The sequence below is a fragment of the Propithecus coquereli genome, unplaced genomic scaffold (genome assembly GCF_000956105.1).
Source record: "Propithecus coquereli isolate 6110/MARCELLA unplaced genomic scaffold, Pcoq_1.0 Scaffold563, whole genome shotgun sequence".
Lineage (NCBI taxonomy): Eukaryota > Metazoa > Chordata > Mammalia > Primates > Indriidae > Propithecus > Propithecus coquereli.
The window spans coordinates 1,761,260-1,773,504 of NW_012151541.1; the positions used below are offsets into that span (position 1 = coordinate 1,761,260).

The 12,245-nt window shown below is 54.1% G+C and overlaps 1 protein-coding gene across 1 annotated transcript in view; it reads left to right on the forward strand.

Moving 5' to 3' along the window:
- The first annotated feature begins 1,504 nt into the window (after window positions 1-1,504).
- The window catches only part of PLEKHA6 (pleckstrin homology domain containing, family A member 6), a 128,671-nt gene continuing 117,930 nt past the window's right edge, over window positions 1,505-12,245 (forward strand). The window contains exon 1 of the mRNA XM_012657877.1: window positions 1,505-1,552. Within this exon, the coding sequence (XP_012513331.1) occupies window positions 1,515-1,552 (38 nt within the window). The 5' untranslated portion in view covers window positions 1,505-1,514. The remainder of the gene's footprint in view (window positions 1,553-12,245) is intronic.

The following is a 12,245-nucleotide window of genomic DNA, read 5'->3' on the forward strand; positions in this document are numbered from 1 at the left end:
AGCACGCACATCCCGGCCCAGACACTTCCTGTGTGTCCTTAAGCAAGTTGATTAACCTGTCTGGGCCTCAGTTTCCTCATCTGTAAAAATGTTCGGGCTGACACCTATTGTGTAATGTCGCCGTGCAGATTAAATGCGCTAGCAGAGGCACAGCGTGTGGCTTAGAGTGAGGAAGCCCTCACTAAGTGGTAGCTGGCGTTATCTTTCTCCGGGCCTTCCTGGGAGGAAGCGGGCGCGCTAGCTGCCCTGTTTTGCTGAAGCAGCAGCATCGCCGTCGGCGGCAACTTTGGAAATACTGACCCTGGATAAATACAGAGGAATAAAACGCGTGAATAAAAACCGGACCCGCCACCCTGCAGAACCCAGGCTCTGCCCTCGGCAGCCTGTGCCCTAAGGCAGCTGATAACATGGCAGGAGACGTTCAGCCCGACAGTTAATAGCTACGTTTTGTAAAACTTCGCTCACAAGGCGGGTGTTTGGTCGGACCAGAAAGGTGGCAGTGACTGTCTATCAAGAAAATCTCCACCTGTTTTCCAACACGTCAGCTGAGGTGGGGGCGTCTTGTGCCACCGAAGGGATGATCTCTGCCAGCTCCCTGACTCCTCCCCCCGGCAGCGGGTTCTCTCGGGTCTCTCAAAAGGCCCCTCCTCTGCCAGGGGCCGAAGGAATTCTGTCTTTTGAGTTGGCGGGGTGGCTGTTTGGGGAGAGTGAGCAGGAGGAGACAGCGCCCGGCAGAGTGCTCTTTGGAGACAGGTGCTGCCCTCACCCGTGGGGACTGCCCCGGCCCCTCCCGGCCACGGTCAGCGTCCTCGGCTATTCAGCCTTTGCTCGCTCTGAGATTCTGTGACTCTCCTCTGAGCATTTCCATGGATAATTTTTTTTCAGAGATGCTATTAAACATAATTTTTAAAAAGTCTCTCCATTTGCCCAGGCAGAGAGGGCAGTGTGGAGGGAAGCTGCTAGAAAAAGGCAGAGGACATAATCCTCTGGGACTGATTTCTCAGGTCCTTGGTGTCTTGTCCAGAAGCAGCCGAGCCTGGGATTTGGAGACACGTCCTAGCCAGAGCTTGGGTGCTGGTTGTCTGTGAATCCGGGGCAAGTGACCTGCCGCGTCTGGATGACCCTGAGGACCTTCCAGGGCAACCTTCTGTGTGTTCACTGCCGTATCCGGGGGCGGCACAGGGGGTGGCACAGGGCCTGGCGCACAGTAGTGTTCAGTAAAGGTTTGTCGAATGAATGAGTGCATCCTTCCAGGCAGTGACTCGATTGGTCACTTCACTGCTCACTGACAGGGGCCACCCTGTCCACTCCCATGTCTCTCAGTTATTTGCTGGGAATTTGGGTGCTAGACATAACGGACAGAAAGTGGTTCGCACACTGCTGGCTTACCTGTGAACTTGCCTGGTTCTCCTGAGTGCTGATTGGGCTTGTGGGGCCGCGTTGGGAGACAGGCCAATTCCAGCGTATCTCATTTTATGATCTTGCCTCTTGCAGGTTTGCCCAAGGGCTGGGAGATGGATTCCACTCGGGAAGGAGCTGTGTACTTCATCAAGTGAGTAAGATGGAGCTTCCTGTCTGACGTTGCGGCCGGTCCTGCTTTCGTCCTTGTCACTCGTGCCTCCTCGGGAGGGGAGATGGTTAAAGTGTCTGGTTTTCACGGGGGGTGTTGCCGGGTCTGTGAATGGCCAGGAGGTGCAAAGGCCTCGGAGAGCGGCAGATAGACAGGAGCGTGTGTCTGTGTGTCTGTGTGCTTGTGCGTGGAAGGTTTTCCTGGGTGGGGTGGGTAGAGTGTTGGGCTGGGCTGTACAGGGAAGGAGATGGCTCAACAAAGCCGTCTAGACACCCGGGACAAAGGTTCGGAGGAAGGAGACAGAGCCGCGGGGTTCTGTGAGAGGCAGGATGTGGAGCCAGAGGGGAGGGAAGGTGTGAGTAGGGTGTGCAGTGAGGAAATCAGGCAGCTGCACTCTGGCTCTCATGGACAGGGGCGTTTGTGATTCTGGGGGTGACGGATATGTCTATGGGGATGCTGTGTTTTCCTCTAAGGGATTAGTTAGGGCCCTCCTTGGGCCAGGGGAGCCCTTACTTTCCCCTGAGGCTAAAGGCATGCCTCGGGAAATTGCCCAGATTTAACCTTGGAAGCAGAAGACACTGCTGTTTGGGCTGGGGTGGTCCATAGCTACCCAGCTGGACGCGCTGCCCTCTGCCTTGGCCTAGGTTTCTCCATCCCCCAGCCAGGCTGGGTCCTGGCTCTGTTCCCACGGGTGAGGCTCCCCCACGCTGGCGTGCTCAGGCCTGTGGGCCTCCCCGTCTGGTCTGGCCTCAGCTCCTGCAGGGACGGTGCCCAGCTGCTGCCCAGCTGCCTGGGGCGCTGACACTGCCAGAGAGCGCCCTGGCCTGGCCTGGGGACAAGGACCTGAGTCTCATCCCCTTTCCCTCCCTCTCTGCTTTGAAATCCTCATCCCTCTTTCCATCTTTCCATCCTCTACCTCAAGATCTGCCAGCACTTACGTCGGCTTGGCTGTTAACCATATTCTTAAAGCAAAGACATTTTTCTTTTTACAAATGATCTGTTTTAGAAATTATTCTGATATCACATGGCTCTTGTAGCCTGTGTTATCTTTTCCTAAAGTTGAATGTAAATCCTTCTCGTATCAGTTAAGAATTGTTTCTTCTTACAGACACCATCGTAATATCCCTTTATGTGCATGTTCTTAAGATGGTTTACTAAGCACTTTCACATGCATTGCCTCTGCTCATTAGTCGCGAAACTTTCTTGTCTGCCTCTCTGACTTCATGTTCCACAGCTGGCCAGCTGCACTGACTCCCATCTTCCCTTTCCCTCATCTTGTCAAATGTATTAGCACCTCAGGGCCTTTGCACTTGCTGTTCCCTCTGCCTGGGGGCACTTCCCGCCTAATCCCCCACCTCTGGCTCCTACTTATCATTTAGTTCAAGTGCTACCTCTTCAAGAAGGCCTTGCCTGACTACTCCATCTGAAGTTTCCCTACCCCTCCCCATTCTTTTTTTGGGGTGGGGGGACAGAGTCTCATTCTGTTGCCCAGGCTAGAGTGCCATGGCATCATCATAGCTCACAGCAACCTCAAACCCCTGGGCTTGAGCGATCCTCCTGCCTCAGCCTCCTGAGTAGTGATACTATAGGTGTGCACCACCACGCCTGGCTAATTTAGTTTTTTGGAGAGACGGGGTCTTGCTATGTTGCTCAGGCTGGTTTTGAATTCCTGGCCTTAAGCAATCCTTCCTGCCTCGGCCTCCCAAAGTGCGGGGATTACCGATGTGAGCCACTGTGCCTGGCGCTCAGTCCCTCTTACTTTCTTCATAGCACGAACCACTACCTGAGCTGTTTTGTGTATACATTTGTTTACTTATGTGCTGCAGGTGGTCCCCCACTGCCACGTAGGCCCTGAGAGCAGATTCTGGCTATTTTGTTTTCCGCTCTGTCCTAGAACCTTTCCGGTACATGGTAGGAATCTAGTATTTGCTGAAATGAAGGAATCAATGAATGAAACACATTGGGAGGAAAACAACAGAAGCATAATTAACTTCTGCTTCAGCTCCCAGCCCAGAGCTCTCTTTTAAGCTCCCCCAATTCAGTGTGTCCAGACTTTGACTCCTCGCCTTCCCTACACCTGTTCCGTCTTTGTTAGAAATGCCACCATAGTGGAACCCTCAGAGGTAGTCTCGATCCTTCCCTCCCTCAGACCTCCCCTGCAGATCCTGTCCATGCTCTTCCTAAATACCTCATCATCCCCACACCGCTGCCCGAGTGCGTGCCCACAGGGACTCTCACCTGGATCATTCTAAAAGCTTCCCAGCTGATTTTTCCGCCTCTAGGCCGTAAAGCTGCCAGAGTATTTTTTTTTCTTTCTAGAATACAAATTTGGTCTTATCACTCTCCATTAGAGACCTTCCATGTTTCCCATCACTTACAGGATAAAATCTAATTCCTTACCCAGGCACTTAGGGGGCTTTGTAATCTGGCCACTGCCTCCCTTCCCTGTCTCACCCCCCACACTCCCCAACCTGCTCTGCAACCCTCTCCTCCGGCCACACACATCAGTTTGCTTCCCTCAGCACACGCCCCCTCCCATGCCTTTGTAAGTGCTAATTTCTCCTCCAGCATATCCACCTGTGAACACTTGTTCTTCCTTCGAGACTCTCCCATGACACCACTTCCTCAGGGAAGCCCACGTGGATTGTAATTATTTGTTTATCCCTGTGTCATTTTCCCCTAGATCCCAGTAATTTGCCAACTTGAGCATGCATCAGAATCACTGGAGAGTTTGTTAAAGCACAGATTGCTGGACCCTCCCCCTAGGGTGTCTGATTCAGAGGGTTCTAGAATTTGCATTTCTAACAGATTCCCAGGTTATGCCGTTGCTGTTGGTCTGGGGACCACACTTTGAGAACCACCAGTCTGGATTGAAAACTCCGGGGCAGAGTCTGGAAACACAAACGATATCATTTTATTATGTGTCGTAATGAAACGTCTACAAGTCGTGCACTGTGCATCCACCCATGCCCCAGACTTGGCGCCATCCTGTAGGTCAGTGGCAGCAATGGCTGCTCTAAGAGCTAAGTGCTTCCCTAGATTATCTCATTTACTCCTCACAGCACCTCTGTGAACAGGTACTGTCATCCCTAACTGTTTTAGCAAATAACGAAAACCTGAGACCAGGCAAATAACTTGCTCAGCGTCATGAAACTTATAGAAAGCAAGGCGGGGAGGCAGCCTGTGTCTGTGATCCCACAGGGTGTGCCCTCAGCATAGTGGCACAGCTTCCCCCTGGCATCCTCGCTGGGGACAAGGGAGGTGCTCGATGAATTCCCCTGAATGAGTAAGTGAATGAATGAATGAATGACTCTGGCCCACTCTCCTTACTTTCGCAATTCCCCACACGATCAATTCCCACAAAGGTTTATGACATGGGGTTGGTGGGTGAGTTAGAAACTCCAGGGATTCCAGACTTGGATCCCAAGAGCTCGTACTAAAAGTCAGATATACAGACAACTTGGGGGGCTATTTTTTTTTTTCTTCTTGTGTGGATGAGTCAAATTTCAATGAGCAAATATTGACATTTGCTCGGGATCAGACAAGTGTGATAATTGTGTGTCAATACGCCAGTTCCATTGTGGTGTCTGGGAGGTGATTATCATGGTATCCACAACTGATGTATTGCCCAAGTGTGCCTGCGGTTTTGACGGTGTCATTTACCAGAAAGGGTGGTGTGGGGAGGAGAGAAAAAAAGCAAAGGGTTAAAGCGTGGGTGAAACCGATTGCAAGCCTGTGTGCGCTTCCCGCATCGCCCCAGCAGAGGGCAGCAGAGCACACGCGATGGCCCCGCAGGGCGTCGGGGCTTTGCTCACTGTGTCCCCTACAGCTGTGGCGCCCTCCATCTCCACACCCCTGCCCCATCTCAGCCGCTGCAGTCTGGGAGACTTCTTTCTGATGTTTAAAGATCTAGCGCCGTTTAACACCCCTTCCCTGGCCCTCGGCTCCTTCCCCGGCTTCCTGTTGAGGCAGCCAGCTGTGGAACTTGCCAGTTCTGTCTCCCAGAGTGCCTCTCTCTCTCCAAAGTTGGCACGGAGGGGGACATGGCAGGAAGCTTTCTGCAGAGCCGCACCCCTGATAACCCGGTTCCCAAGCTGGGCCCCGCTGCTCCCTCACCCGGGGAGCCCCTCCCAGCTGCCACTTCTTCCTGGTTCTGGTCCGAACGCTTCCTCCAGGAAGGTGCCAGAATGTGCAGGCCGCAGTCCACCCACGCCCCTGGTGTGCCCTAGGCTAGAGGCTCCTGGGAGGCAGAGACGCAGACACCCAGGGCTCCTCCCCCAGGTGCTCCAGGGCTGGGCAGGGAGACCCAGGTAACTTCTCCAAGGCACAGGGATCTCAGAGAGCCACCAGTACAGACCCAGCCTGTGAGACCCCAGAGGAGGAGGCAGCTGGGAAGTGTGGTGGAGCCGCCAGGAGCTGTTCTGTTGTCTCCTGAAGGCAGGCAGGACAGAGGACAGATGTCACAGGGCAGCAATTCTGGTAGAGTGACCTGATGGGCTCTGCTGTCAGAAAGCAAATGACATTCCAGAACAGTAAGGAAGGAGACGGCTAAGAAAAGGTGGCGAATGCTCTGGGCTTCAGAGAAACCCATTGGCAGGTGAGGAAAACTGAGGCTCAGTAGTCAAGGAGCTCACTGGGCGTCACTGAGTTAGGGAGGGAGGGAGCTGGGGTTCCAGGTCAGGCAGGTCGTCAAAGATGGTTCATCCTACGGTGTTCCCTTTTCTGCCCCCCGTTGGTGCATTCCGGATTCTGGGAGGGAGGGAGGCCCCTGTGCACACGCTGGGTGGGGGGATGGGCAGTGGGGGCAATGAGCCAATCAATTTGGTGGCTGCTGAGATTGTGTGGCAGGGAGCGGTGGTGACACTTGAAGGGAAGCCCCGAGTGGTCAGAGGCTGAATATGTGCCTGAGAAGTTTGGACTTTATCCTCCGAGTGATGGGGCCACAGATGCTGAGGCAGAGAGAGACAGGGTCACAGAGGTGCTCTGTGAACTCCTTCCTCCCTCCGCCGCCTCCTCAAACCTCCCCCACCAGAGTCGTTTAGATGGCCTTGCTGTTCCTCTGCTGGGCTGACAGAACCAGAATTCAGATTTGGCAAAGGGAGTTTATTTTCTCTGTTCTGCTTCGCGCATGCTTGTTGGAACTCCAAGATCTCCATGCTGCAACACCTCCTCCACCTTGCTCCCCCAAACGAAGGCACTGTACCCCACACCAATCCTCCTTTTGGCCTCCTGTGCCCCCAAACCACCTAGATCCCCCAGAAGTGTTGACACGTCTGGCTCAGGCTTCTCAGAGGATCCGTGGGACTCGTCTGCAGTCCTCTGTCTGCCAGGGAGGAAACCCGCCCAGCAGGCCCGTCTGTTGGTCTCCTGCCTTTTCCAGCTGCCTGAGGACTGTGGGGGCTGGGGACTGGGGTCCTTGTCCCCTTCCCCACACTCTCTCCCTGATGCTGGACTCCTTTGCTGCAACCTTTCTTTGCGCCTTTGGCTCCTCAAGGTCGGAGACCCCCCAAGAGCCCCTCATATTTGCTGCCTGGAAGCAGACTCTGCCTTGCCTACACCAAAAGCCCTGCCAAGTCCTGGGGAGCCAGGGCAGGTGAGCCGGGCTTCCTCAGTCCTGCCTGGCCCTGGGCCCTGATCCACAGCTTCTCTGCCCCTTCAGCTGAGTGGCTTCCCTAGGGGCTGTCCTGGTGCCTTGGCTGCAGCTGGCGGCGGGGCAGAGGAGGAGGTGACGGAGGGATCTCCTCCCCCAGAGGGCTGCTAGGCTGTGCATGCTGCCCAAACCCGAGATGCCCAGCTCCGGCCTGGCCTGCTCTGGGCTGGGAAGGGTGGTCCCTTCATTAGCTCTCTAGGCTCCTGACTTCGCTCCACGCTGCGGCGTGTGTGAGTGGGGCGTGGATCAGATCGCCCCAGCACCTCCCCCACCCCAACCCACCAGACTCCTCCTGGGCCCTGCGAGGGCAGCCTGTGCTCTTGCTGCTTCCGCAGCAGATTCTTGTTAACGGGAGGGGCTTCAGCTGGTGAAAATGAAGCTTCTACTCAGATCACATTAAGAGAGACCCACTTGTATTGGAGTGAATAGAGGCTTAGCTTTTAAAATCGAGTTATTCTAATAATAAAAAACATGTAATTATCATGTAGGTGGGGCCTTGCAGATACCCTTTCTCTAGCCCCTGCTTCTTGATATATTTCTACATTCAAATGTGACCCCAGGAGCTCATCTGGTTCAGTCTCCAGCTTCTGGATCTAAGGGGCGAGTGGGACCCGAGACCGGTGAGCCTGCCTGGAAGTTTAGGTGGGAATCTCTCGATTTCTTTCCATCTTTCTGATCCTGGTGATGAAATCAGTGTTTTTATTACACTTGCCTATTGTCACAGAGAATCTACTATTTTTCTAGCATCCACAGAGATGTGAAGAGAGGGAAACTGAGGCAGAGAGAGATAAATCTTTAAGCAGAAACAGGGGGACCGCCCTGTTGTCTGAAGCCCTGCCTTCTGCTTCTGACCCTCAGTATTGCAGGACACAGGTACCCCCTGGCTTGTCTAGCATCCTCACTCAAGGTGATTGGAGACCAATTCGGGTTGGGGATGAGGAGATCCTGGCATCTCGTGATGGGCTCCAGCCCTCTCCAAATGTTAGTCTTCCAAATTCGGTGTGTAGGGGTGGAGGTAAGGGATGTGGAGGCCTCAGGGCCCCAGCCAAGCCCCCCGGACACTCCAAGACATGCCCATCTCTGGAGTGGACAGCCACAGAGCTGAAAGGTGAGCACGAGGCAGGCTGGGTGAGGTCCCATGCTTGATTCCAAGCCCTGGGGCAGTTTCTAGCTCCCTGCAGTCTCTTGTGGGAGAACTCTAAAAATGCAGCTTACTCAGATGGTAGCCCAGGTCCCCTTTGGGGGGCAGCCTTGTCCTGGTGGTGGAAGGCCTGAGAGCCTGTGCTGAACCACCCTCCTCTCCTGGGCAGGCAGGCTGCATGGATGGTTAGCAGCTTGTCGCTGGTGTGGATGGAGTTAAACCTTTTCGGGGACTATTTACTCCTGATCCTAAGTGACAGCTTGGGGAGGGAGAGTCACGTGGCCCTGAAATCCCCAAGGGAGCTGATGGAGCATGCCCAGCTGCTTCTGCCTGGGAAAGATGCTGGATTCTGCAGTAACCACAACAGCATCCTCTCCCTGCGCCAGGGACCTGCCAGCCGGAGAGATGACTGATTAGACCAGATCGGATCCAGAGCCCCGCTCTACAGAAGGGGGCCCTGCGGGGTGGGGGAGGAGGACCCCAGCTGGCCTGAGCTGGGGGGCTGGGGCCTTGGGGCTCACAGAGTCAGAGCTTCTCCGTGCAGGGATCACACCTAAGGAGCCGGTGAGTCTGTTTTGATGCATCCAGCAGATGAGGGGGGAGGAGGAAGGTTGGGCTCTGGTCAGGGCTGGCAGCCGCCTGTCTGCCGTGTGAGCTTGGGCCGCTTGCACTGTGGTGCCACTGCCTTCCCGTCCCTCCTGCTGGCAGCCTTACTGGGGGATCATGGATGCTGAGAATGCTAATTATAGCCCTCTCTGTGCCCCCACCCCCACCTTCAGAAGCCCCAGTAAGGGCTGATGCTGTCTGAATGGATCACATTTGAATTACATCTCCTGGCTGAGGGCAGCTTTGGGGCTGCCAGCTTCCTGGGGTCCAGCTGGGTCCCCCAGCCTGGTTAGAGCAAAGAGGCCAGCCCCACCCTGCCTCTAATCCTGCCAGCAGGAAGGAGAGATGGAGGGGTCCAGGGGTCAGGCTCAGGTCAGTCCCATTGACTCACCTTCCCCAGCGTGGGGAGGGGTCAGAGGTTGGGACCAGGGTGACAGGCTCCTAGGGGGCATGTGAGCTCTGGGGTCTCAGATTTAATGGGGAGGTCCTTAAGGGGCTGGAGCCCGGTACGTGGGTGGGGGGTCATGGGGGCGTGAGGGGGTGTTATGATGGTAGGACTGGGCTGCAGCCAGCTAAGAGCCTTGGGCTTGCTGCGTGAGGAGTCTTGGGAAGGGGGAAGGCTGGGGAACTGGCCAGGGATTGGAGGGGCAAGGAAGGGGAGACAGGACAGGGGTGGGGAGATGGAAGAAGCGGCTCCTGGGCAATGCTCCGGGAGACAGCAGGCCAGCCAGGCAGGGAAGGGGCTGGGAGCCTGGGAGAGCGAAGATGGAGGGCGAGCCAGCCCAGGGCACAGGGCTGGGGAGGGCAGCTGCAGCGGGGGGAGGTGGTGGGAGGAGGATGGCGCTCTGAGCCAGTGTCAGAGGAGGTTGCGGTCTTCCCTGCAGACCCCTCACCCTCCAACTGGCTGCTTGGGTGGCATGCTCCACTGAGGGTCTCCTGCCTGTGGGGCGGAGCCCTGGTTGGCGATATCGCCCGAGCCTGCTGTCCAAATGGGCTCGAGGACACCGCAGGCGCCTGCCCTACAGGTCCCCTAGTCCCGGCTCCAGGCCGCTCCGGGGGCGCGCGGAACTGGGGAGGTTTCCGTGGGCTGCAGCTGTGAGTTGCCAGCTTCCGCCTCCGAGCAGCTGCATTTGCGCTTGGGCAGGAGAAGAGCAGGTCCCGCTGGTGGAGAGGAGGTGGGAAGGAGGCTCCACAGCGATGGGCCCCGACCACGGCCTCGGGCTGTCCCCGAGCCTGTCGCCAGGTGGGGGTGGCAGGAGGGGCGGAGGGCGCCCCGCCTGGCACAGCCACTGGGCTTCCCCTGCAGAAACAAGCGGTGTCTGTGTTTCTGCACAAGGGCGCAGAGTGCCGAGCTGCAGATATGAATTATTAAAAGTCCCTGGTTTTCCAGTCAGCGGCGAGGTGATCAACGTGTTAGCGCGGTGTGTAATTAATCCTGGCGGGCGGCCGCACACGCTGGAGACAATGGGGGCTTTTTTTTGCGGGGTTCAGCTTCTTTTCCTTCTTCCCAGGAAGGCGATGGTGCAGGACGCGTTACACAGATAATTACTTTTAACGTGTCTGCCTGGATTACGGAGTTGCATTCTTCCTGCTCCGCATAAATGAAGTAATTACGGAGGGAGTCGGCGAGGAGCGAGGCAGCCAGGCTGCCCTGGCCTGCGGCTGCCACCCCAGCCCCCGCCTGGCCCAGGCCTCGGGCACCGCAGAGCGCTCCCAGTGCAGGGCACCGCCTAGGCCAGAGGCAGGAGCGTGGTGTCAGCCGCGCTGAGCAGGCTGAGGCTCTCGGAGCCAGTGTCCTCGCTGTCTTGTTCCTCACCAGCCTGTTGCGAGATTTGAGGAGTCGTTGGCACTGATGTTGGCACGTGGGCCCCCCAGAGGAAGGTCAGGGGCAAGGTCAGAGCTGGGCCTTGGGAGAGCTTAGCTGGCTGGCCTTGCGAGGCATCTGCCGGCGCCCGCTACCCTGGGCTGGGCTCCGAGGGGAGGCCGAGGAGGTTTGGAGGCCAGTGCTTAGCGATGACGTTGCCAGGCCAGTCACCATCCAGTGAAAACACACATTTTATTTTTATTATTATTTTCCAACCAGGCCTTACGGTGGGCTAAAACCCACTGGGAGAAGAAACAACGAAGTTTATTTTGGAAAATATTTAGAATAAGTGGGGAGCAGAAGGAACGGAAGTTGAGGGTGGGCCCAGTGGAAGCCTGTCCTGAGCAATCTGTCGTTCAGGTGGGCTCCTGCCAGCACCTGCAGCCGCCAGCTGCCTCTTAGAGACCATCCAGTCCAGCCTCCCTCTCAGCCCAGGTGAATCTTCCTCAGCCTTCCTGACGGGGGCAGCCAGCCTCACTTGGATAGTTCCAGTGACAGGGAGCTCATTATCTCTCAAGGTGGCTTCCTCCATCATTGGAACATTCGTCTATATTGAATCAAAATCTGCCGACTTCTCAGTTCTAGCCTTTGGTTCTGATTCTTTGAAGCTGCACAGACAAGTCAACTCCCTCTTTCACATGGTGATAAAATGGTTTTCTTCCTATTAAAATAGGATATGTAATAGTCAGTGTGTGGATGTGATGTGTTACGTATTTTACATAATCATTTCTGTGCTGGACATTAGGTTGTTCCCCTTATTTTCCTTTTACAAATAACACAAAATGAACATTTTTGTTCATAAGGCTTTTTCTGTGTTTCGGGTTATTAAGATAAATTCTGAGACATAGAATTAACGTAATGAAGGGTATACATTTAAAAAATTGCGATTTTGTGAGTATAAAAGTAATACATAGTAAAAAATGTAGAAAAACATGTAAGGAAAGTTTAAAAATTACCTGTAATTCTCTTTCTCAGAGATTTGGTATATATAATGATTATAACATTTTGGTATATATATGCTTTTATAAATTATGCATGATCATATGACTATATTTGCCATCACAATACATATATATACCATAACAATTTTGGACCAGATGTATATTATTGTCACTTAAACAGAAAGCATTTTTCCATGTTATTAAATATTCTTTTGCAGCATCATTTTAAAGTGGCTGCTAGCTTTTCATTTTATACCTATTTTATTTGTTGGGTTGACCCCTGTGTTCAACTAGATATTAATATTTCCAATTTTCTACTTTTATAAACAATGCTACAATAATCATATAAATATCTGAATCTTCACACATATCAATGATTTTTTTCCCTTAGGTTACATTTCTAGAAGTCGTATTGCTATATATTTTCAAATATTTTGACATCTTTTCCAAATTCCTTGTTCAAAAGTACTAAT